Genomic DNA, 27,465 nt, shown 5'->3' on the forward strand with positions numbered 1-27,465 from the left:
CTGCACCATCGAGAGCTTATTTATCTAAAATGTTGTAAACACATTTACAGTGCCTTCGGAAAGTATTCAGACCCCTTGACTTTCCACATTTTGCTATGTTACAGCCTATAACATGCTGACCAGACCGGACACGTCGTGTGTGCGAGCGTCGCGTTTCAAAATAAATTAAGAAACCCATGTTATTCAATTATTGCACCCACACTGCTTGCGCGCGCCAACGAGCGTCTGCGACACCAAGGGCTGAAATAGATGTCGTTCCTATTTCTGACGCAGATCGCGCTGCAAGTCCTGCCTCTCCCATCTCCTCATTGGTTTATAGAAGCAGGTATCCACGTGCCATCTCCTCATTGGTTTATAGAAGCAGGTACCCACATGCCATCTCCTCATTGGTTATACCCACGTGGGTGATAGAAAGACGAAAACTGTTTTGCCGGTAGTTGTGGTAATACAATGAAAGTTGAGATGCGATCACCATATAATTTAAACGATGAAAAAGCCTGGAAGGAGGAGAGATGACTAGAAATGATTCGGTTGGCCGTTTTATATGTGGATTAATTGTCGGAGTAGAGATCCTTGTCCATTTCAGGTAAAATAACAACTCAATGTTTATATCCCAGGACAAATTAGCTAGCAACAGCAAGCTAGCTAAACAGGACAAATTAATGTTAGCTAGCAAGTGCAAGCTAACTAGCTAAAATACCATACATGTTTAATGCTTTTCAACCTGTCCCCAAATTAATGTCATTGGTTCAGAGTTTGTTTTGATATTTTAACCTGCGTGTCGTGATCGCGTTTGGTGTGGGGGGGCAAAATACATTTATGCACGATAGCGCACGATGGCGCACACGAGCAGCAGGTTTGGGCAAGGTGTTATTCTAAAATGGATTACATTTTTTTAAATCCTCAGTAATCTACACAAAATACCCCATTATGACAAAGCAAAAAACTGTTTTTTAGAAATACCTTATTTACAAAAGTGTTCAGACCCTTTGCTATGAGACTTGAAATTGAGCTCAGGTGCATCCTGTTTCCACTGATCATCCTTTAGATGTTTCTACAACTTGATTGGAGTCCACCTGTGGCAAATTCAATTGATTGGACATGAAAAGGCACACACATATCTATAAAAGGTCCCACAGTTGACAGTCCATGGCAGCGCAAAAACCATGAGGTCAAAGGAATTGTCCGAAGACCTCCGAGACAGGATTGTGTCAAGGCACAAATCTGGGGAAGGGTACCGGAAAATGTCTGCAGCACTGAAGGTCCCTAAGAACACAGTGGACTCCATTATTCTTAAATGGAAGAAGTTTTGAACCACCAAGACTCTTCCTAGAGGAACCCGATGGTCACTCTGACAGAGCTCCAGAGTTCCTCTGTGGAGATTGGAGAACCTTCCAGAAGGACAACCATTTCTGCAGCACTCTACCAATCAGGCCTTTATGGTAACGTGGCCAGATGGAAGCCACTCCTCAGTAAAAGGCACAAGACAGCCCACTTGAAGTTTGTCAAAAGGCACCTAAAGAATCTCAGACCATGAGAAACAAGATTCTCTGTTCTGATGAAACCAAGATTCAACTCTTTGGCCTGAATGCCAAGCGTCAAATCTGGAGGAAACCTGGCACCATCCCTAAGGTGAAGCATGGTGGTGGCAGCATCATGCTATTGGGGTGTTTTTCAGTGGCATGGACTGGGAGTGTAGTCAGGATCGAGGCAAAGATGAATAGGGCAAAGTATATCAAGAGCTCCTTGATGAAAACCTACTCCACAGCGCTCAGGATCTCACACTGCAGCGACGGTTCACCTTCCAACAGGACAACAACCCTAAGCACACAGCCAAGACAACACAGGAGTGGCTTCGGAACAAGTCTCTGAATGTCCTTGAGTGGCCCAGGCAGAGCCTGGACTTGAACCTGAAAATAGCTGTGCAGCAACACTCCCCATCCAACCTGACAGAGCTTAAGAGAATCTGCAGAGAAGAATGAGAGAAACTCCGCAAATACAAGTGTGCCAAGCTTGTAGTGTCATACCCAAGAAGATACGCAGCTGTAATTATTGCCAAATTTTCTTCATCAAAATACTGAGAAAACTGTCTGAATACTTGAAACTATCGTAATATTTCAAATTTTTGGTTTTTAATAAATATACAAAAATGTCTAAAAACCTGTTTTTGCTTTGTCATAATGGGGTATGTGTTGTGTGTAGATTGATGAGAATAATTATTTAAAAAAACAAACATTTTAGAATAAGGCTGTAACCTAACAAAATGTGGAAAAAGTCAAGGGGCCTGAATGCTTTCATCCCTGAAACATAAGATATTACAGTTTTTAATGTCCCGTTGGTAGGATAGTCTCGAACGGAGATCATCCAGTTTATTCTCCAGTGATTGCACATTTACCAATAAAACAGATGGAATAGGTGGGTTTATCCACTCACCAACGAATTCTCAGAAGGCACAGGATCTGCGCCCCCTATATTTTCACGAATGACGGAGATTTTGGCCTGGTCTCGGAGAAGCAGTATATCCTTCGCATTGGACTCGTTAAAGAAACATCTTTGTCCAGTTCTATGTGAGTAATCGCTGTTCTGATATCCAGAAGCTCTTTTTGGTCATACGAGACGGTAGCAGCAACATTATGTACAAAATAAGTTACAATGTGAAAAAACACACAAAATATCACAGTTGGTTAGGAGCCCGTAAAACGGCAGCGATCCCTCCCCAGCACCATTGTAGTACTCGTCATCTCAGGGGTGACGACGGATGTTCAGGTTGAATACCTGAAGAGAATTCCTGGTGTGGTTGGTGCCCGGCGTTTGACCCTCTGGGTGAATGGAGAAAAATAAGAAAGTCTGTTAGTCCTTTTGTGTTTTGATAGAGCAAATACCTACGCATGTGAAGCTTGGTTATGTAAGATACGCCTTAATAGCTTTCGTCACCCCAAACCACTGCAGTAAGAGTTTTAAAGGATTTGGCCGTGTTTCAAGTGTGTGCAGAAGAACAGAATATACTGAAGGTGTGTAGAAGGACGCCAGTGTTGCAATTGTGGTGGTGATAATGACCCTGAGTTCCTGGAGTGCCCTGTAATGGTGAAGGAAATTGAGGTGGGAAAAGTTAGTGGTCAATCGAATCTCCTATGCGTGATCCTAGTGAAGAGATGGTAGTGGATACACCACAGCCTGTAGTAAATGTTTGCTGCCAGAAAAAAGATACCCTGTGTGTTAAAAAGGTGGATTTCGTTGCGTTCATTGCCACAGTTATAAACTGTACAGCACAAGTCTCAAAGAAGTCATAGAAACTAGACCTTATTGTGGCTGCAGTAGAAAAGTTTTTGGGATTCAATTTTACACTGGAAGACTTGCAAGGGGTACTGGTGCCGGAAGACTTGCAAGGGGTACTGGTGCCGGAAGACCTGCCCTCCCAGGTTCCCCTTGAGCCTGTGTAGGGATCAGATCTTAAAAATAAATTTTAAAAAAGTTATTTGATTTATACATTCTTTTGTAGTTTTTTGGTAGTTCAGTGTATTGGGAATCCTGTTTCCATCCCGTATAGTAGGTGGCGGGATGCACATTCAAATGTGTGATTGCCAGTATACCATAGAAGAAGAGGAGCGAAGGTGAGAGAGTAAACATTGAAACAAAATACACTTGTATGAAATGAGACTCCTTCTCCACTCTCAAAATATTTTTTTTCACCTGATTGGAAGTGTGGTGGGTTTTAAAACACTTCCACCCGAGAATAAAACACTTCCATCCTCTGCCGAAGTAGCTAATCGAGGACGGGAGCAGACTCCTTCATTCGCCTACTAACTCATTGATTCTCTCCTTGATTACTGGACCATTTATCAGTTTCTGGACAAAAGAGTCTTGGAGAGCACAGACTTTTTCCCAATTGAGAATCTCTGCCATGGTGGGATAGGATTTGGCATCAGACACCTAACAATAACAACCATAGTTCCTATGTGGGGCTCCTGGCGCTCTCACATTGGGTTATAGGTAGGAGTGAAAGTTAGGCGGTATGGCAAAAATAAATAGTGAGGGAATGTGATTGGGTAAGGGAAAAGGAGCAGGTGTCTTCTGATTAGCGACTGATTGGTGACTGATTGGGGAATGATGATTGTCACCTGTGAGGAGAGAACGAGAGAAAAGAATTACACACACAGGATACCTGAGAAGGCTTTCCACTAGATGTTGGAACATTGCTGCAGGGACTTGCTTCCATTCAGCCACAAGAGCATTAGTGAGGTTGGCACTGATGTTGGGCGATTAGGCCTGGCTCGCAGTCGTCGTTCCAATTCATCCCAATGGTGTTCAATGGGGTTGAGGTCAGGGCTCCTTGCAGGCCAGTCAAGTTCTTCCACGTCATTCTCGACAAACCCTTTCTGTATATACCTCGCTTTGTGCACGGGGGCATTGTCATGCTGAAACAGGAAAGGGCCTTCCCAAAACTGTTACCACTAAATTGGAAGCACAGAATCATCAAGAATGTCATTGTATGCTGTAGCGTTAAGATTTACTTTCACTGGAACTAAGGCGCCTAGCCCGAAACATGAAAAACAGACCCAGACCATTATTCCTCCTCCACCAAACTTTAAAGTTGGCACTATGCATTGGGGCAGGCAGCGTTCTCCTGGCATCCTCCAAACCCAGATTCATCCGTCGGACTGCCACATGGTGAAGCGTGATTCATCACGACAGAGAACGCGTTTCCACTGCTCCAGAGTCCAATGGCGGTGAGTTTTACACCACTCCAGCTGACGCTTGGCATTGCACATGGTGATCATTGGCTTTTGTGCAGCTGCTTGGCCATGGAAACCCATTTCATGAAGCTCCCGATGAACAGTTATTGTGCTGATGTTGCTTCCAAAGGCAGTTTGGAACTCTGTAGCGAGTGTTGCAACCCGAGGACATACGATTTTTACTCGCTTCAGCACTCGCCGGTCCCATTCTGTGAGCTTGTGTGGCCTACCACTTTCATGGCTGAGCTGTTTCCACTTCAAAATAAGGGCAGTTGACCAGGGCAGCTCTAGCAGGGCAGAAATTTGACGAAATGATTTGTTGGAAAGGTGGCATCCTATGACGGTGCCACGTTGAAAGTCACTGAGCTCTTCAGTACAGGCCATTCTACTGCCAATGTTTGTCTATGGAGATTTCATGGATGTGTGCTCTATTTTCTTGTACAGTGGGGCAAAAAAGTATTCAGTCAGCCACCAATTGTGCAAGTTCTCCTACTTAAAAAGATGAGAGAGGCCTGTAAATCCAGAAAATCACATTGTAGGATATTTAATGAATTTATTTGCAAATTATGGTGGAAAATAAGTATTTGGTCACCTACAAAAAAGCAAGATTTCTGGCTCTCACAGACCTGTAACTTCTTCTTTAAGAGGCTCCTCTGTCCTCCACTCGTTACCTGTATTAATGGCACCTGTTTGAACTTGTTATCAGTATAAAAGACACCTGTCCACAACCTCAAACAGTCACACTCCAAACTCCACTATGGCCAAGACCAAAGAGCTGTCAAAGGACACCAGAAACAAAATTGTAGACCTGCAAAAGGCTAGGAAGACTGAATCTGCAATAGTTGAGCAGCTTGGTTTGAAGAAATCAACTGTGGGAAATGGAAGAAATACAAGACCACTGATAATCTCCCTCGATCTGGGGCTCCACAAAAGATCTCACCCCATGGGGTCAAAATGATCACAAGAACGGTGAGGAAAAATCCCAGAACCACACGGGGGGACCTAGTGAATGACCTGCAGAGAGCTGGGACCAAAGTAACAAAGCCTACCATCAGTAACACACTACGCCGCCAGGGACTCAAATCCTGCAGTGCCAGACGTGTCCCCCTGCTTAAGCCAGTACATGTCCAGGCCCGTCTGAACTTTGCTAGAGAGCATTTGGATGATCCAGAAGAAGATTGGGAGAATGTCATATGGTCAGATGAAACCAAAATATAACCTGAAACAGAACAGTGGAATCACCACAAAAGCTCTAACAGGATAACTGATATATTCTACTATGACCTTGTGACTACTCTGTTTCACTCCCACGCTCACCACCAGGTCTGCATCGCACCAAACGGCAGGCGTCATAAACATCAGGAATCTTCAACTTCAATGCTCCACCTCCACACTTAACGCTACCCCAGAAATCACTCCTTTCAATGGTGCCCTGTTTCTAAGAGCAAAGCAAGAATCAGATCTTGACCCAAGTTACGTGACAGAGCGCCCACTTCCTCTGGTCAGAAGAAAAAAAAGGGGGCAAAAAAAGTCCATTACAGGTTACCTTCACTGATTCATCTGCATCCAACTCCTTTCCTACACAACATGAAACCACAAACGGTTATCCCCTGTCCCCACAGTAGGCATTTTGCCTCTTGCCAGGCTTTTTGTTATTGTAAATATGAATGTGTTAATTGACTAGCCTGGTTAAATAATGGTGTAAAAAAATAATAATACTTTTTACCAGGAATTGTTAGCAAAGGTAAGAGGAGAGAGCACGATTTTAACTGTCTCACTAGAAAGCTTATGGAATGAATCTCATCACGTTTGTAAGGTCATATTTTGTATTTTGTATTCTACAATAAATGGGAACATCACTCAAATAAAGATCTATCTCTGAGCTTTCTATTCTATGTGGACACGTCAGGAACTGCTCTCAACATTTGCCAATGGCGTTTCATAGGGAATCGAAAGTAATTCATGTTCATTCAGCAAAGTTTCTTTGTAAGTGCCTCTTAAACACTAACAATACTTATTCAAACTTACCAATAGTGCTTTGAATAACCACAAAATACATGAGCATTTGTCTGACAATACAGCACTGAAATGACAATAGAAGGATGAGGAAAAAATTGTTGGCCTATTGGCCTGCATCTTTATATGAATCAGGAGTGCTATTTGGAAACAGCCACAGGAGGGCAGTATTACCTACATTATGTGTGGTGCAGAAACTACTCTGCCGAATCCAACTGGAGAACTGACGTGCAAGGCAATGCATTTAATATACTGTTAGTTTCCATAAATTGTTTGACAAAATTTTGGCACTCAGTGAGTCAGCCACAGTGTTTTGGTCACTGCTCGTGTGTTCACTGTTTTTGTTAACTTGTGGACGTCTATATTCTGTTTGCATATTTTGTCTGTTGCAGGCAGCACCACTTCACTGAGTTAAATTCCAGAAAAATGTACTTGGTGAATAAAGTGATTCTGATATATCTATCAACAATCAATAGTCTCTGTCATTATTTGGGATTTTCTTTCCCTGCACAAGATGAAGATGCTGTGCAATTATGTCGGCTAGTCCTTGACTTTTTCACTATATTCAAACTGTGAGCTGTTGTCCAATGAGCAATTTTGATGCCTTTTTCATGTTGCTCATACATAACTCACATAATACATAATCACTCTTTGTGAGACAGAGGTCAGGGGTTATGTATTTCCTTACTCTTCAGGTTTATATTAAAATGTACAGAATTCATTACTTCACCCCAGCCCCTCTGCCCCTTTTTAGCCAATTCTCAATGTAGTTGTTTTTTATTGCTGTCTAATAGGCTACTAACTATAGTACTACTTTTACTTCCCTGAATTAGAAGATATCATGCTATTTTTATTTTCTTATTCACACTTAATTTTTCTCTCTGTCTGAGGTGTCGGCCTACCCTCAGCCCAAACATTGAACACCAAATAAACATACAACAATATAAGCATGCCTTTCACTGTCATCATACATACATATGTATGAGACGTAAAATGATTTGAGCCCTTTGAGCGTTAGCTTGTCAACTCTCAGAAGCGGCACATCAGTGTTGTTGTGAAGGCATCAAGGTGTTCCGAAACAAAGTTTCCTCCCCTCTTGTCACAGGTACCGGCTCATTAGTGGCAAATCATCTCTCTGACATTTGTGTTGTACCCTGCCATATAGCATCTCCCTCTCTATGGAGAGATGATATCACATCAAAGCAAAACAGATCTGTTAGTTCAGAGATATGAGGCGAGTTGACGAGGTAGGTACAGATATATGCAGCTAATAATATCAATATACACACACACACATGCACACAGTGATGAATGCTTGCTAGATGATAGCTATCTGTGATGAGGGGAGCACATGGAACATTTGACTAGTCCCACCTTATTGAATTTTTTCTTATACAGAATCAATTGTTTCATATTTTTGTTGACCAGTCAAGGCTAATAAAACAGTCATGTAATAAACGTGTAGACATTGGTAGGCTTCATCAATGGCATGAAGAAAGAAAACCAAGGAACAACACCTTGAGGGAGAGTGCGCACAAGTACAGTGAAATGCCTTTCTTTCTAAACCCAACAATGCAGTAATCAATACACAGTTGAAGTCGGAAGTTTACATACACCTAAGCAAAATGCATTTAAACTCAGATTGTAACAATTCCTGACATTTAATTCTAGTAAAAATTCCCGGTCTTACGTCAATTAGGATCACCACTTTATTTTAAGAATGTGAAATGTCAGAATAATAGAAGAGAGAATGATTTATTTCAGCTTTTATTTCTTTCATCACATTCCCAGTGGGTCAGAAGTTTACATACACTCAATTAGTTTTTGGTAGCAGTGCTTTTACATTGTTTAACTTGGGTCAAACCTTTCGGGTAGCCTTCCACAAGCTTCCCACAATAAGTTGGGTGAATTGTGGCACATTACTCCTGACAGAGCTGGTGTAACTGAGTCAGGTTCGTAGGCCTCCTTGCTCACACACGCTTTTTAAGTTCTGCCCACACATGTCCTATGGGATTGAGGTCAGGGCTTTGTGATGGCCACTCCAATACCTTGACTTTGTTGTCCGTAAGCCATTTTGCCACAACTTTGGAAGTATGCTTGTGGTCATTGTCCATTTGGAAGACCCATTTGCGACCAAGCTATAACGTCCTGACTGATGTCTTGAGATGTTGCTTCAAAATATCCATGATGCCAAAATATCCATGATGCCATCTATTTTGTGAAATGCACCAGTCCCTCCTGCAACAAAGCACCCCCACAACATGATGCTGCCACCTCCGTGCTTCACGGTTGGGATGGTGTTCTTCGGCTTGCAAGCCTCCCCCTTTTTCCTCCAAACATAACGATGGTCATTATGGCTAAACAGTTCTATTTTTGTTTCATCAGACCAGAGGACATTTCTCCAAAAAGTACGATCTTTGTCCCCATGTGCAGTTGCAAACCGTAGTCTGGCTTTTTTATGGTGGTTTTGGAGCAGTGGCTTTTTCCTTGCTGAGCGGCCTTTCAGGTTATGTCAATATAGGACTCATTTTACTTTGAATATAGATACTTTTGTACCTGTTTCCTCCAGCATCTTTACAAGGTCCTTTGCTGTTTTTCTGGGATTGATTTGCACTTTTCGCACTAAAGTACGTTCATCTCTAGGAGACAGAGCGTGTTTCCTTCCTGAGAGGTATGACGGCTGCGTGGTCCCATGGTGTTTATACTTGCGTACTATTGTTTGTACAGATGAACGTGGTACCTTCAGGCATTTGGAAATTGCTCCCAAGGATGAACCAGAATTGTGGAGGTCTACAATTGTTTTTCTGAGGTCTTGGCTGAATTCTTTTGATTTTCCCTTGATGTCAAGCAAAGAGGCACTGAGTCTAAAGGTAGGCCTTGAAATACATCCAGAGGTACACTTCCAATGGACTCAAATGATGTCAATTAGCCTATCAGAAGCTTCTAAAACCATGACATAATTTTCTGGAAATTTCCAAGCTGTTTAAAGGCACAGTCAACTTAGTGTATGTTAACTTCTGACCCACTGGAATTGTGATAGAGTTAGTTATAAGTGAAATAATCTCTCTGTAAACAATTGTTGGAAAAATTACTTGTGTCATGCACAAAATAGATGTCCTAACCGACTTGCCAAAACTATAGTTTGCTAACAAGAAATTTGTGGAGTGGTTGAAAAACGAGTTTTAATGACTCCAACCTAATGTATGTAAACTTCCAACTTCAACTGTAAATGCAGCACTAAAAATAACATCAAGTAGAACAAAAACACACAAGAAGTAAGAAGAACACGAGAAAGTAAGAAGCCATATACAGGGTCAGTTCCAATAACATATTTACAATGCGCAGGGATACTGGAGTTATAGAGGTAGAAATGTATAGGGGTAAGGTGACTAGGCATCAGGATATACTTGGACCTGTAACCGAAAGGTTGCAAGATCGAATCCCCAAGGTAACAATCTGTCGTTCTGCCCCTGAACAAGGCAGTTAAGTTAACCCACTGTTCCTAGGCCATCATTGAAAATAAGAATTTGTTCTTAACTGACTTGCCTAGTTAAATAAAAGGGAAAATAAATATACAGTGAGCTCCAAAAGTATTGAAACACTGACATTTGTTGGTGTTGTTTTGGCTCGGTACTCCAGCACTTTGAATTGGAAATGATACAATGACTATGAGGTTAAAGTGCAGACTGTCAGCTTTAATTTGTGGGTATTGTCATTCATATCCGGTGATAAAGTTTCAAAATTACAGCACTTTTTGTTCATAGTCTCCCATTTTAGGGGACTAAAGGTATTGAGACAAGTTCACTTATATGTGAGTGAGAAAGTTACAGATTGGGCTGTTCGCACCACCCTCTGTAGGGCCATGCAACCGAGGGCAGTGCTGTTGCCATACCACAGCTGTATAACTTTTTGAGGATTTGAGGGCCCATGCCAAACCTTTTCAACTTCCTGAGGGGGAAGTAATTACAACTAATGACTTATTATGTGTTGAGTTAAAAAAATAAAACAACGACAACAACATTGGAAAAGGCTGCTTATAAAGAGAACCAAGCATTATCATTTTAATATTAATTATGAATCATTATTAAATCCAATAATAACAATACTATTTAATTAATTTCATAGTTCAATTAGCCTATATTGTGTTTGCCTAAAGTCATAATGTGCAATCTGTTTGAACATTAATTATACTTTCACTGGAATGACAGCAGCAACTGTCTGCTCTTCTCCAATCAAAACCAATCTGTTGACTGATGTAGCTGGCTAGTTTACTTCGCAGCCTCCTCCCACCACAAGACCAACCCTCAAAATGAAATGCCTGGTGAAAACGGAGATAGGTATTTAAAACGTTTAAGCAATAGTAGTGGACTCACTATTCATAAACTCGGCAAATTCTGTAACCTGACATCTAACGTTGTTTTCCAAGGACGCGGAGGACACGGAGGGGTTTTTCCAGGAAAGGATACGTATCGCATCCATTCGAACCACTGCAAGGCAAGCAAGCTACAATTTACAACAAAGTTTACTTTGAGATTTCTGGATATTCTGCATGGTACGTCAGAGTTCTTCTTTAAGCGTTAAACGTTGTGGAACATGTTATACTAGCGTACAGAAAGAAAAGTTACATTAGGCCTACATAGTAATTGAAAATAATTTATGTGTTTATCATCTGCATGTTTAACTGAACATCTCTGGGATAAATAATTGCTGTGTCCCCGGCTCACAACCCCGCACTGCAAGGATGCGAAATAGGGCACAGAATATGAACATCCCTGCCGGCCAGCAGAATATGTCGGATATTCTGTGATAGGCTGTATTGTTGCAAGTGACAGAACAAACAAAACGTGCATTCGCTTTTGTTTTGACATGTTCCTCAAATGCACACACAATAGTTCTTCGGATAAACAGTGATGAACTTCAGCATTTTGTTTTCCCTCTTATCAACTTTAATGACGTCCTATGCTTTCCTGACTGAACAACTATCCCAAAAGCTATTTGCAATTGTAAGATTCTGACTATATTGAAGCTGTCAAGCTCTCAAAACCAAACACGCATGGCCAGTTGCATGGTCCTTGCGCACACCTACAGCTACCTATCACCCCTCAATTAGTGTCAGCATTGTTGCTTCTAATATGCAACTGACTTATAACTGTTTACAACTAACTAAATCAATAAATATTCACATTGGATAATTGATTTCAATAATTTATTATAACATTGTAAATAGTGAACATAGTAATGCAGGCTTATGTATTAGGCTAAATTAGTATTAGGCTATTTATTTGGGCAACCTTTGATGTAGACAACATGATCAGAGGATCACTGGTGGGAAGGAACTTTAACATTACACAACTGACCTGCCATAACCAGATATCACACCTTAGTGCTGAACATCACTTTACTGTATGATTTTGTTTTGTATCCCTGCCTTAAACAACTTCCAAGTTGTGTTCCAGTGTGGCATCACTGATGTGAAAGCAAAGAATGATACCAAACTGTCTACAGCAATTTCTAAAAGGAAGCAATTTTTTTACCATAATGATTTATACATTTGCAGTATGCACCTATCTTCCTTTAGTTTGAGTTCTCTGTCATTTTTGCAGATTTAGTTCTGCAATTCTGTAATTTTAGGAGCCGTTTTCAAAAAACTTTGATGCATCATAATACTGTTATTGACTTGGTAAAAGTAGATATAACTGTTTGCCTTGTTGTGATGAGAGAATAGCAGATGTATACAGTAGTATGTCTGATATGGGAAAAGTCATAATTAATGTAGTTATTAAACATGAGCTGAAAATAAGCTTTAGATTACAGATCGAGCTCTGTGTCAGAAAGCTATTTGAATTGCTTTCTAAATACTTGGTTTAGGGATTTCCTAGGAGGATTGTTGTTGGGCAGCCTTGTAGGGCAAGGTAGGCAGAGTCTGGGGCATGATAGGCTATGTTAAGCTTGATGGCAGCTGTAGTGTTGTGCACATTGTTAATAGCTATATATTTGATATCTGGTCTTGTGCCTGTGTTTAGTAGCCAAGGTAAGGGCTTGTACCTATTCCATGGTGTCAGTAGGGAGACGGGTGAGAGACCTGTAACTCATACCTTAGGTGAGATGAATAAAACACACAAGGTGAGGCTGAGCCTGATATCAAAGCAAATCTAAGCATACCCTCAGTCTCTATATCAGTGAAAAACTGAACTGACTCAGAGAGAAAGAAAAGCAGGACCAGGGAATATGCATGTTGATGCTTGTGTGTATGTACTCAGTTGTTCTGACTCACTCATATAGATCACACATACTGATGACGTTCAGTGTATGAGCAGAGAGTCTGGCTGTGTGTTTGAGGAGATTGTGTGTGCATATGGATTGATTTACTCAGGGGTTAGTGCACATATGGATTGATTTACTCAGGGGTTAGTGCACATATGGATTGATTTACTCAGGGGTTAGTGCACATATGGATTGATTTACTCAGGGGTTAGTGCACATATGGTTGGGGAGAGTGTGTAGCTGGTCATGTGGGGAGGGAAGATTTGTCTCTTCTGGACAGGCACATTGTTTATTATAAACAACTGTAGTTACTCTGCATCATCGGTGTCTTATGCAGTTGAGAAACATAACTTTGTTCAGACTGAACAAGCCAGCCTACACTCCTTTTAGAAATGTATTATTATTATTATTTCTTTATTATTATTTTACCCCTTTTTCTCCCCAATTTCGTGGTATCCAATTGGTAGTTACAGTCTTGTCCCATTGCTGCAACTCCCTTATTGACTCGGGAGAGCCGTGCGTCCTCCGAAACACAGCCCAGCCAAGCCGCACTACTTCTTGACACAATGCCCACTTAACCCGGAAGCCAGCCGTGCCAATGTTTTGGAGGAAACGCCGTACACCTGGCGACCGTGTCAGCGTGCACTGCACCCGGTCCGCCACACGAGTCGCTAGTGCGCAATGGGACAAGGACATCCCTGCCGGCCAAACCCTCCCCTAACCTGGACAACTCTGGACCAATTGTGCGCCACCCCTTGGGTCACCCGGTCACGGCTGGCTGTGACAGAACCTGGACTCGAACCAGGATCTCTGGACCACTGTGTTACTCGGGAGGCCAGCCTGCACTCTTAGAAAAAATGGTTCCAAAAGTGTTCTTCAGCTGTCCCCATAGAATAACCCATTTTGGTTCCATGTAGAACCCTCTGTGGAAAGGGTTTTACATAGAACCCAAAAGGGTTATACCTGGAACCAAAAAGTGTTCTTATAATTACAACCGCAGAACCGTTTTAGGTTCTAGATAGCACCTTTTTTTTCTAAGAGTGTACTTCATTCAGTGAACTATTGAAATGAGAGCAGCCATATGAGTGTCATTTTAGGTTATGAAGCTTCTCAATGTCCTATTGCAGAAACAGAACTCATATTCTGGATGGGTAGTTGTCCAGATGGACTAATGAACTGAGATGAGGTGGTTGGAGACGCTCATTCAGACACATTAGCCGCATTTATTAGGTGATTTATGCTTGAGCCGGCGTAAGAGTGGCAGAGCATGCCAGTTACTGGTCTCTGGGTGGTTTGCGGCCAGCACTGGACATCCTTCATTAGACATCCTTTCCCTTTGTTAGATAGGAGGGACTTATATCAATAGCCCTTTTTAACACGGTTGATTAATAATTGTAATAATTTTGCATTAGATGTGACTAGGGGCCATATGTATCAAGTGTCTCAGTATAGGAGTGCTGATCTAGAATCAGTTTTGCTTTTTAGATCACAATGCATAAGTTTACATGGTTGGGGAACTAATCCTAGATCAGCACTCCTACTCCTAGATGCTTGCTACATACGGCCACAGTACTAAATTCATTCATCTCAGTTTATCTTAAGCCCTGAATGCTGATTGGCTGACAGCCATGGTATACCAGACCGTATACCATGGGTATGACAAAACATTTATTTTTACTGCTCTAATATCGTTGGTAACCAGTTTATAATAGCAATAAGGCACCTCGGGGGTTTGTGGTATATGGCCAATATACCACGGCTAAGGGCTGTGTCCAGGCACTCTGCGATGCGTTGTGCCTAAGAACATTCCTTAGCCGTGGTATATTGGCCATATACCACACCCCTCGTGCCTTATTGTTTAAGTAAACACTTCTGCCTGGTTTCCTGGATTCAGGATAAGGCTGCTGCGATTTGGAAACCATGTGGCATTTACGGTCCCTCCTACGCTGCAATAGTGTAGAGTACCTCATAGCTACTTATTATGTTCAGTCTGGGGTCTGCAGTGTCTCTAATGGGTTTTCCAGACCAGCTTGGAGTGAAATGGAAGCTCTGCTTGGACGGATGGCTAGAGTCAAAAGAGAAGTCACATAAGGTGATCCTACTGTTGCGGCAACAAAAAGTCAGTCAGTTTCTTGCATCGGTTTGAATCAGGGGAGAACGACTGCCCCCTCATTGAAGTTGCGGTAGTTCAAGGCCGACCGTGGTACTGTAGACATTGTTAGCAGAAAACAGGATCCCCCATTATAGTGAATTGAAAAATCTGTATATACACATGTCAGTATATACACACAAAAGTGCGTTATTTGTTTTTTGAAACCTAAACCTCAAAAGAACTAATATGAGCTGGCAGGGTGAAACATGCCTTAAAATAAAGCCAGTTTTTTTCACGATAACTTCAAAACTATGGCAAGCAGTTGGGACAGATGGTAATATTATGAGACTGGGCTCCACGGCGGATGCAATTAACTAGTTTTTATCAGAAAAAGCGTTTAAAAAAAGTTAATGTGTCCAGCCTACTGGTGGCATGTCTGGTGGGGTAAGTGTGTGTGTGTCAGTGCTTTGTGTAAGTTGACTATGAAAACAATGTGGAATTTCCAACACATTAATGTTTCTTATAAAAACAAGAAGCGATGCAGTCAGTCTTTCCTCATCTCCTAGCTAGCCTGCAACGTCACTTCCTGGAGTAGCTCAAACTGCGCATGTTGTCTCCACGAGATGCCATCTTAACTGACTTAATTTGGCTTCAATGCGCTATTGAGTCTTCACATAGCCTTAACCTTGTTCGGAACACCTCCAAAACAAAGGTAATGTGGTTTAGAAGAATGCCCCTCTCCCTACAGGTGTGATTACTACCTATGAGGGTTTAGAGCTTGAGGTAGTCACATCATACAAGTACTTGGGACTATGGCTAGACGGTACACTGTCCTTCTCTCAGCACATATCAAAGCTGCAGGCTAAAGTTAAATCTAGACTTGGTTTCCTCTATTGTATTCGCTCCTCTTTCACCCCAGCTGCCAAACTAACCCTGATTCAGATGACCATCCTACCCATGCTAGATTACGGAGACGTAATTTATAGATCAGCAGGTAAGGATGCTCTCGAGCGGCTAGATGTTCTTTACCATTCGGCCTTCAGATTTGCCACCAATGCTCCTTATAGGACACGTCACTACACTCTATACTCCCCTTTTACTATCTATCTCTGTATACTCATCGCAAGACCCACTGGTGGATGCTTGTTTATAAAACCTTCTTAGGCCTCACTCCCCCCTATCTGAGATACTTACTGCAGCCCTCATCCTCCACATACAACACCAGATCTGCCAGTCACATTCTGTTAAAGGTCCCCAAAGCACACACATCTCTGGGTCGCTCGTCTTTTCAGTTTGCTGAAGCTAGCAACTGGATCGAGCTGCAACAAACACTCAACTGGACATTTTTATCTCAATCTCTTCATTCAAAGACTCAATCATGGACACTCTTACTGACAGTTGTGGCTGCTTTGCGTGATGTATTGCTGTATCTACCTTCTTGCCCTTTGTGCTGTTGTCTGTGCCCAATAATGTTTGTACCATGTTTTGTGCTGCTACCATGTTGTGCTGCTACCATGTTGTGTTGTCATGTTGCTGCCATGCTATGTTGTTGTCTTAGGTCTCTCTTTATTTAGTGTTGTGTTGTCTCTCTTGTCGTGATGTGTTTTGTCCTATATTTTTTACATTTGATTTTAGATTTTTTTAAACCCCAGCCCCCGTCCCCGCAGGAGGCATTTTGCCTTTTGGTAGGCCGCCATTGTAAATAAGAATTTGTTCTTAACTGACTTGCCTTGTTAAATAAATAAAATAAACATAGGAATTCATGGTGTCACGTAATCGAAGGCTTTGTCCATTCATAATGTATACAGTCATTGGTTTGAATCCAGAGTCCAGACCCATGCAATAACCCTTAGACTCGTTGATTTGACTCTTTCATGATAGGCTAGGCCAGTTCTTTTTGTATCCTGGAAACAATTACGCCTAATGAAAGTGCTTCTGAACCCACTGTGTCACAACCATCAATCTAAACTCCGGAAGGAAACAAAAACACTTCAGCACTTTCTCTCATTTCACTCTTCTTGCTCAAGACCACAACCGGTTTCCACTCTGTACTCTGTGTGGTCGCATCACAGTTTAGCTCTGGCCTGAACGCTCTGAATTATATCATGTCATCTAGCTTCCCTTTGATATGGAATTTAGCCTATAGTGGAGAATGGAGGGACAGAGTTTACCTCCACTTATGAAAGGGGAAGGGGGGCGTTGGGAAAGGTGCCAACAAATCAAAAAGAGATGGCACTAGCCCCACAAGTTGGAAGTGTAATATTTGTCTGATCATCCAAAACGACTTTCCAGTCCACACAGCTGCCAGGGTCTGAAAGGCCCTTTGTTCCAGCAGCTGTTTGCACTGTGGAGCTCAGTGATGCACCTTAGCCCTCCTCAGTTCTCATCAGCCCTCGGCTCCCTCTGTCGATGCACCTTAGCCCTCCTCTGTCGATGCACCTTAGCTCTCCTTTCATCTCTTAGGCCTCTGTCCACTCCATGCTTCAGAGCACTGCAAAGCACCTTAGGTCGAGGATCCTACCGATTCTCGACTTCGGCAATGTCATTTACAAAATAGCCTCCAACACTCTACTCAGCAAACTGGATGCAGTCTATCACAGTGCCATCCGTTTTGTCACCAAAGCCCCATATACCACCCACCACTGCGACCTGCATGCTGTCGTCGGCTGGCCCTCGCTACATATTCGTCGCCAGACCCACTGGCTCCAGGTCGTCTATAAGTCTTTGCTAGATAAAGCTTCGCTTTATCTCAGCTCACTGGTCACGATAACAACCCCCACCCGTAGCACGCGCTCCAGCAGGTATATCTCACTGGTCATCCCCAAAGCCAACACCTACTTTGGCCACCTTTCCTTACAGTTCTCTGCTGTCAATGACTGGAACGAATTGCAAAAATCGCTGAAGTTGGAGACTTATATCTCCCTCACTAACTTTAAACATCAGCTAACTGAGCAGCTACCGGATCGCTGCAGCTGTACACAGCCCATCTGTAAATAGCCCATCCAATCTACCTACCTCATCCCAACATTGTTTTTATTTACTTTTTTTGCTCTTTTGCACACCAGTATTTCTACTTGCACATCATCATCTGCACATCTATCACTCCAGTGTTAATTTCTTAAATTGTAATTACTTCACTACTATGGCCTATTTATTGCCTACCTCCTCACTCCATTTGCACACACTGTATATATACTTTTTTTCTATTGTGTTATTGACTGTACGTTTGTTTATTCCATGTGTTACTCTGTGTTGTTGTTTGTGTCGCACTGCTTTGCTTTATCTTGGCCAGGTCGCAGTTGTAAATGAGAACTTGTTCTCAACTGGCCTACCTGGTTAAATAATGGTGAAATAAAATAAATAAAAGGTTTCCTTAGACCTACTTTGGCCTCCGTCCATACATCTCTCCTCCCATGCATTTCTCCTCCCATGCATTCTCTCTGTTGCAGTGGAAAGGTTAAGAGGTGCGCAATAGGAAAAAGATAGAGATGCTCCTTCTGTACCATGACGTCATCTCTCACTCTGCTCATCACTGGACAGTCAGTCACACCAGATCACCAGCATGTCTTCTTACACCAGTCTTGTCATCAACTGGCGGCTGCCATGGTCCATGAGCGCTGATCATAGAGCAGCAATGCTGGCCACTGGCCCAAATATGATATTATTATATAAGATAGATTCTGTAACTCATGTTGCTTTGAGTTGGGCTGGCAGGTACGTCTGAGGGGGAACATACATGAAAATTAACAAAATTCTGATGTTGACAGTCACATCATGTCATCTCCTGATAGGCCATACATTTGGGTTCCTGAGCGGCTCAGCGGTCTAAGGCACTGCATCTCAGTGTAAGAGTTGTCAATATCATACCTGCTTCAAATCCAGGCTGTATCATATCTGGCTTTGATTGGGAGTCCAATAGGGTGGTGCACAATTAGCCCAGCATCGTCAATAGTGCACATAGAACAGACCTACCGCTTCTTAGGCTTGCTTTCAATAAGAATGACACATCTATAATTTACATTTCTATGTGAATTTGGTTGGGTCACTCAAAAAGTTACATATTGCAGCTTTAAAACTAAAAAGTAAAATCTGGCCATCATCTGTTGAAAAAAACAAACAGTTTCACCAAAATATAACTGAATAACAACAAAGCCTGTCACCATGTTCAAAAATGTCCCGGATAAATGACATTCAAAGCATATTTTTCATCTCTCCTGGTTCCCTAGTGTATGTGCCGTAGCCAACTTTTCTTTTGTTGTCAAGCCATGCACATCTTTGGCATGCCAACAAACGGACACAGAGAGCAGTTGGCTAAAGCTCAAACAGAATTGACCACCAGGCAAATTCTAATGCCTTTTTTAAAAGAGTAATTTGACGTGGGTTGTTGCGTTGTTATAACCTTTTTGACAAATCAAAGCGTTGAGTTGTAAAAGGTTGAAAAATAACTAAAATATATAAACATTTAATTAAACATAATGGTAAAAATACAGAAGTTTTAAATTAATGATATTATGTTTTATCAGTACATTATATGATCCATTGTTAGATTCCATTCATTGATTTTGGAGTAATTATTTTTATTATGTTAAGATGAGGAAGCAATGGGAATGGAATGAATTAACACCATAAGGGTTTTATGGTGCTATTCCCTGTTTTGGAGGTTGGCTAACAGGGTGTGGTCTATAGCCTGGTCAAGTTAAAAAGTTCAGCTATGGTCATGCTCATTAACAGCAAAATCGACCCCACTCGCACTAAGCAGCTTAACCAGAACCCTGCTGGAGTATCCAGTCTTTCCCAACGATCTCAATTAAACTGGGTGAATTACTCCACCCACCCCATAACATGTTCAGAAAACAGTGTTTTCACACCCACTGGCCACCCAGCCATACTTCAACCCTCAGATACCCCTCTTTGACTGACCGTGCGTGGGCTGTGGTGGGGTAGGTGGGTGGCTGGTATGGGTACCAAGAACAAGGATCCTAAAAACTCCCATGATGTCTAATTAGCCCTATGAGATTAATCCTCCTGGTCTCTGAGGCGCTGTCTCCCCTCTCTCCTGTCTCTTCTCATCAGTTCCACAGGGAACTAGATCCTAATGCCCCTTCTGGTACTTACCACGGTTGCGTCCCAAATGGCACCCTATATAGTGTACTACTTTTGATCAGGGCCCATAGGGCTAAGGTCAAACATAGTGCACTATGCAGGGAATAGGGTGCCATTTGGGACTTACACTCTGTCTTACTCTTTGGCCATGCTAAACGGTTCGCCACCATGTTTCTCTGTCTCACTCTCTCTCTACTCCTGTTCTTTGCAGCAGGAGCTCCTGTGAGGTTTCTCTCCACTGACTGACTGTGTGGTGGAAGAAGGGTTGTCCTTGTAAAGAACCAGGAGGAAGGAAGGCCTTCCAGTGGATACATCCTGTCCTCTTCTGGATAAGCTGTAGGCCAGTTCTACTACAGTATAACTGCAGCATTATGATGCCAGACAGACCCATTTTACCCCTGTTTCTCCTGGCGTTCTGCTGCTTAGCATTTGCAGGTAAGTCATCTTTGGCTGCTTATATATCTGTAGACATAGGGATTTTTGAATGATATATTATTATAGGCTATATTTTTTAATACAAAGAATAAAGGCTTTTGGTAATAGAGTAGCAAAATATGGAAATGGAAACTGTATATTTAGTGCTAGATGTTTTCTATGTGAGTAGAGTGAGTAGTCAATGTATGCTCTTATATATTGAGTCTTCACTGTGGAAGGCAGCCAAGCAGTGGAATCACTCTTTGGAACTGGAAGCACACTTTGCACTCCGGGCCTTGTCAGGGCGAGCCTGGTGTTGCCTGTTTTTTCAGGCAATCACAAATCGCCCCACACTCTAGGAATTTCCCTTGTTTCTCCCAGCAGGCAGACCTCCCCAGAGCAGAGATTGGTTGTTGGAGCTCTGAGACAAAGGCAGGTTTGTGGCAGGTTTGTGGCAGGTTTGTGGCAGGTTTGTGGCAGGGTTGAGGCAGGGTTGAGGCAGGGTTGAGGCAGGGCTGAGGCAGGGCTGAGGCAGGGCTGAGGCAGAAAAAAAGTGCTGACAGCTTCGATCTCATAGCAGGTCTAGAAGGCCTCCATAATGCCTCCACACGTATCTGCCAGATTGATTGGAATGAGAAAGCCAAAAGAACTGTGATTTACAGCTACTTGGTAAGGCAGAGTGCAGAGATAGGAGAGAAGAAAACAACAACACGCAAACACTGAAAACCTGCGATTATGTGGCAGGCTTTCAGATGTTGAAGACTCAGTCTGCTTCTCAACATTGGGTACCACTTTAAATAAACTTCATAACCCCTAAACGGTTCGCCACCATGTTTCTCTGTCTCACTCTCTCTCTCTACTCCTGTTCTTTGCAGCAGGAGCTCCTGTGAGGTTTCTCTCCACTGACTGCTAAAGTCACTCCACTGACTTCAGAAGTCATTCATAAGCAAATGGATGTAGTTCCCTTTTATATCACCCTTTATGGAGCATGATAATGATAAATGATTTGCGATGCATTTTTTTAAACCGTTATTTAACTAGCAAGTCAGTTAAGAACCAAGTCTTATTTTCAATGACGGCCTAGGAACAGTGGGTTAACTGCCTTGTTCAGGGGCAGAACAACAGATTTTTATCAGCTTGGGGATTCGATCTTGCAACCTTTCGGTTACTAGTCCAATGCTCTAACCCCTAGGCTACCTGCCACCACATTTACAGTGCATTCGGAAAGTATTCAGACCCCATGACTTTTCCCACAATTTTTTACATTACAGCCTTATTCTAAAATGGATTAAATTGTTTTTCCCCCTCATCAATCTGCATACAATACACCATAATGACAATGCAAGAACAGGTTTTTAGAATTTTGAGCAAATCTATTACAAATAAAAAAACTATTCAGCCCCTTTACTCAGTCATTTTTAAAATGTGTATATTAAAAAAAAATATTTTTTTATTTTTTCTTCAAATGTTTTTCTATTTAAAAAAATAAATACATAATAATGTGTTGGCCCGCAGTCAGCATTCCAATTCATCCCAAAGGTGTTCGATGGGGTTGAGGTTAGGGATTGCGCATGGTAATCTTAGGCTTTTGTGCGGCTGCTTGGCCATGGAAACCCATTTCGTGAAGCTCCCGATGAACAGTTATTGTGCTGAAGTTGCTTCCAGAGGCAGTTTGGAACTCGGTAATGAGTGTTGCAACCGAGGACAGACTATGTTCACGCTACGTGCTTCAGCACTCGGCGGCCCCACTCTATGAGCTTGTGTTGCCTATCACTTCGCGGCTGAGCTGTTGTTCCTCCTAGACGTTTCCACTTTACAATAACAATACTTAAAGTTGACCGGGGCATCTCTAGCAGGGCAGAAATTTGACAAACTGACTTGTTGGAAAGTGGCATCCTATGACGGTGCCACGTTGAACATCTCTGAGCTCTTCAGTAAGGCCATTCTACTGTCATCGTTTGTCTATGGAGATTGCATGGCTTTGTGCTCGATTTTATACACCTGTCAGCAACGAGTGTGGCTAAAATAGCCAAATCCACTAATTTGAAGGGGTGTTCACATGCTTTAGGATATATAGAATATATACTGTATTTTTTTGCTCAGAAAACTTGGGGGGACAAATAAATCCACCTGTGGACCAAATTCCGAAGTTGGGGAACCCTGCTGTAAATGACTTAATCCCGAAGTGTGACCCAACATAGAAAATATTTTTCTTTCATTGTGAGTGCCTGAAGTGGAACGTTTTGATAATGATCATCTTTACCACCTCAGCTTTGGCTGCAGTCTTTGCACTATTCTTTGTAGGCAGTTACCACTCTCTCTAGAGACTTGATGTTGACTATACTACAAATAGCAGTCCAGGCTACAGCAGTCCAGGCTGGATCTGCTGTGAGTGGAGGAAATGCTATCTCTCCTACGTTGACACAAGGAACTCACGCATTATATTTCCAATTCTTCCACATGCACTCTGCTGTCAGCATTGCTGCATGTCCCAATACACCTCCACCTCTCCGCACACACACACAAACACCTGCCAAATTGACTTAGTGTTTAAACATACCACACTATCTAATAGATGACCAGCACATTGTATATACGTAGTAAGTCTTAGATTGTCTTCATCGTCATAAGGTGTAGTGTTTCCTAGTTACATAAGTAATATTTGTGAAGTCGTGTAAGTGTGAATATCCTACTGATGAAAGATGTTAATCAGTAATTCGACCAATTAAGTGGTGTTAAGATGTGACAAGCCTTGTGCTGAAGTGTGTGCCAAAAAAACTTGAAGGTGACTCTGAAAGATCACTGAAAAGACTATGAAACAAATAGAGATTCAAAGATAACATATGACATTACAAAAGAGGTAAATAAGAGGAGAACGGGAACTTTGCATCTTTGTTTTTGTTACATCTTCCAGCTTCTCTCAGTCCTTCTGAAGTCTCATCAAATACGGCCAGCGATCTCGCTCCCTCTCTTTCAGTCAAGCTACGGTGTCTGAGTAAACAGTCACATCTGCCCTGTAAACTTGTAAGGAGGGCTCTTAGTTATGTAATGTTTAAATTGGTCAGTGATAAATCTTCTCTCATTGTAATGCAATCCAGGATACAAGCCATAATTCTCTCTGAAGTTTTACTCAAAGTTCCTCGATGGCTCTCTTGCCATCTCTCTGTATGCTCCGTCCTTCTCTGCTGCCTCTCTCTTTCTGTTTCTGCTTCTCTCTCTGTCTGCTGCCTCTCTCTCTGTTTCTATCCCTCTCTCTCTTATTCTCTCTCCCTTTTCCCTGGGACTGTTTATACTTTTTGTGCATTTACCCTGCTACCTTTTCTTTTCACGCGTGCCTCTCCTCACCTTGACAAAACTCTTTATTTTCTGAAGGATATATTATGAACTGGTTGTGACAACCTCAGGTTTCACTGTGAAATAAATGTGAAGCCGGATATTAATTTGATGCACTTGCCAAAAACAGCTCAGGCAGGATGCTTGTTATACTGCAGGCACAATGCACGGCTCGTGGCTCCTCGAGCCGTTCACATGTTATTATCTCATAGGCGGCCCTTTCTGATGAGTGACACATAGCCGAGAGAAGGGTGTAGTCTCTGAGTTTCAATTGGAAGGCATGGTGATACTGTATGTACATGTAGGGACTTTAAATGATGACAGACACGTAGATGGGCCTGAGAATTCACTCATATCAAGTTTTAACAGCTATAAAAGACAACGGTAACGTGACAAACTAAGTCAGTCACCCTGGTCTGAGTCATCATTTACTGAATTCCATGACTCCAAAGCCTGATTCACACTGCAGGCCTTAATGCTCAAACCAGTTTTTTTTTTCAAATCCGTTTTGGAATACTGACTGTCCAAAGAGAAAGTTACAAATTACCAAATGGCTACTCTAGTTGTCATAGTATCAACGGGTGTGTGCTCAGTGGTGTAGGCTGATTGGTGGTGGTGCTCGTGCTTCCTATCACTCAGAAGTTATGTAGCAAGCTAAGGTGGCAACAATGCCTGCCATGGATGTTTCCCAGTTGCTTTGCATCTTCAAAATCATAGTGTAAGATGACTTTTAAAGCCTCAAAGGATAGGATGATCAATTTTTCGAAACAAGTCCATTTTGGCTAGCCACAGCATTCAACTAACTAGCTAGGCAGCTGTTTAACTTTCTAGCACATTCACTCATTTCTTTATAAGCAATTAACAAGATACTTAGCTACCACATGTTCTTGTCAAACTGTAAAGATAGTAGCTAGCAAGCAACAAGCCAAATAACAGTCTCAAAACCACTTGAGGGCAAATATATCAGTTTTACTGTCGCATGGCCAGGAATCAGATATGTATCTGGTTTCAAGCAACTAACGAAGGTGGTTTGAGATGTGGCTTGAAATATCCAATTCTATGTGCTTTTTGACTGTTCAGACTGCATAAAAAAGATCAGATTTAAATCAGACATGCAAAAGAATAGGATTTCAGTCACTTCAAACTGCCAATGTAAACAAGGCTCGAGTGCAATAAATATGATATTAATCTTCATAGTCCTATAACCTTCACTTTGATACCAATCTACTGCTTTCATTTAATGTGCTCACAGTGTACCACATTTAATATATAACTGTCTTAGCTCTTTTATTTTATTTCCAGCTCCATGCTTGGCTATCAGATACACACCTCAGGAAGCAGTTTTAGCTCTTTTCCCCATAGTTGAACAAAGGATGGCCTGTAAATCACCATCTACTGTATATCCACAATGCTGCTGTTAAGACCTGCAGCATGACGAGGGGACTGCCAAAATGGATTGTGCAACCCGCTGTAAACTGAGGGGAGAATGGGGGAGGAGGGGGAAGACGAGTCCAGTCCAAATCAACACACTCCGCGCACACACACGCGCACACACGCACATGCGCACACACGCACACACACACACACACACACACACACACACACACACACACACACACTGAACAAAACCGAAGAGAGAGAGGTCCCTCCCAGCATGTTAAACCAGATGTTGGAGTGTGATTAATGCTAACAGTCGGAGCAGCCAGTCAGAGCGGTACAGAGACTATGACTATATAGTGCACTGCTTTTGACCATAGGGTTAAAAGTAATGCACTATGTAAGGAATAGCATGCCATTTGGGATGCACATATGACTGTGTGTGTTGCTGTAGGCTAGAGAGTGGTAGGGATGTTTACATAGCAATGGGAGCCCTGCTTGCCTTCAGCATCTCTACTTACAGACCTGGGCCCGTCCCCGCGGTTAAGCCTTTATCTCAACAACACTGCCGATAAGGGAGGGAGGAGGGAAAGACATAGGCTTTCTCTCAGCTTGAGAAAATTATTTTGTAATGAAGTGTAGATTTATTATTGATATTAGTGATGAACAGCAGTGGATGTACACTGAGTCTACAAAACATTAAGAACACCTGCTCTTTTAATTATATAGACTGACCAGGTGAAAGCAATCATCCCTTATTGATTACTTACAAGCCCTTAACCAACAATGCAGTTTTAAGAAAAATAAGTGTTAAGTAAAAAATAAAAAGAACAAATAACAAATAATTAATGAGCAGCAGTAAAATAACAGTAGTGTGGCTATATACAGGGGGTACTGGTGCAGAGTCAATGTGCAGGGGCACAGTTTAGTCGAAGTAATTGAGGTAATATGTAAATGTAGGTAGGGTTAAAGTGACTATGCATAGATAATAAACAATGAGTAGCAGCAGCATGAAAGAGGGGGGGACAATGCAAATAGTCTGGGTAGCCATTTGATTATGTCACACCCTGACCTTAGAGAGCCTTTTTATGTCTCTATTTGGTTTGGTCAGGGTGTGATTTGGGGTGGGCATTCTATGTTTTTGTTTTCTATGATTTTGTATTTCTATGTTTTGGACGGGTATAGTTCTCAATCAGGGACATCGTTGTCTCTGATTGGGAACCATACTTAGGTAGCCCTTTTCCCTCCTTTCAGTGTGGGAAGTTGTCTTTGTTTGTGGCACTATAGCCCTTAAGCTTCACGGTCGTTTTTGTATTGTTTATTGTTTTGTCAGCGTCATTCTAATAAAAAGGAATATGTACGCTCACCACGCTGCGCTTTGGTCCAGTTCTTTCGACGGCTGTGACAGGTTAGCTGTTCAGGAGTCTTATAGCTTGGGGGTGGAATCTGTTAAGAAGCCTTTTGGACCTAGACTTGGCACTCCGGTACCGTAGCAGAGAGAACAGAGTATGACTAGGGTGGCTGGAGTCTTTGACAATTTTTATGACCTTCCTCTGACACCGCCTGGTATAGAGGTCCTGGAACAGTAAAGGAGTTATGTGGAGTGTGACTTCACTGAAGAAAGAGAAAGGAACAAATATTACTAGAGTTTAACTCTCTCTTGTCCTGGTATTGGAAGAAGGTAGACAGAGTAGTAGGGCATGTCTCTGTTTTTTGCCTCTTTCATGGTAGGTTGCCAGAACTTGGCACTCTTCTTCTTAATAAGCGAGTGGGTTTGAGTTGAGTCCTTTATTCACTGTAGATTTAGCTAAAAGCCCTGATCTCTGTCCACACATGTTTTCAGGAAGGATATGAGTTACTTGATATCCTCTTATTTTGAAGTACATTATCAGGTTCATTATCATCACCACCACACATGACGTGTCACTTTCTTTCTCTGCAGTTAACAATCTATAAGCTTCCCTTCCTCTCCCTCCCTCATCTTAAGTAGGAGCCGGGCTGTGAGTGAGTTAGCTAGCTGAAGGCTTCCAGGTGGTGTCTCTCATCTCACCGCCCTACTCTCCCTAGTCCCAACCCACCTTTCCCCCCTCAATTCGCCTCAGATAAGTTGTGCTGACAGGCCACGTGGGCTAA

General features: G+C 42.2%; 1 protein-coding gene across 5 annotated transcripts in view; it reads left to right on the top strand.

Moving 5' to 3' along the window:
* Window positions 1–10,984: 10,984 nt before the first annotated feature.
* The window catches only part of LOC129869588 (transforming growth factor beta receptor type 3-like), a 171,243-nt gene continuing 154,762 nt past the window's right edge, over window positions 10,985–27,465 (top strand). For 3 of the 5 annotated variants that reach the window (XM_055944116.1, XM_055944115.1, XM_055944117.1), the window contains exons 1-2: window positions 11,014–11,301; window positions 20,420–20,643. In XM_055944116.1, coding sequence (XP_055800091.1) covers window positions 20,580–20,643 — 64 coding nt within the window. In that variant the 5' untranslated portion in view covers window positions 11,014–11,301; window positions 20,420–20,579. Of the gene's footprint in view, window positions 11,302–20,419; window positions 20,644–27,465 lie in introns of all 5 variants that reach the window. The other 2 variants (XM_055944114.1, XM_055944118.1) reach the window with 2 other exon arrangements.

Source organism: Salvelinus fontinalis, chromosome 14, assembly GCF_029448725.1.
Source record: "Salvelinus fontinalis isolate EN_2023a chromosome 14, ASM2944872v1, whole genome shotgun sequence".
NCBI lineage: Eukaryota > Metazoa > Chordata > Actinopteri > Salmoniformes > Salmonidae > Salvelinus > Salvelinus fontinalis.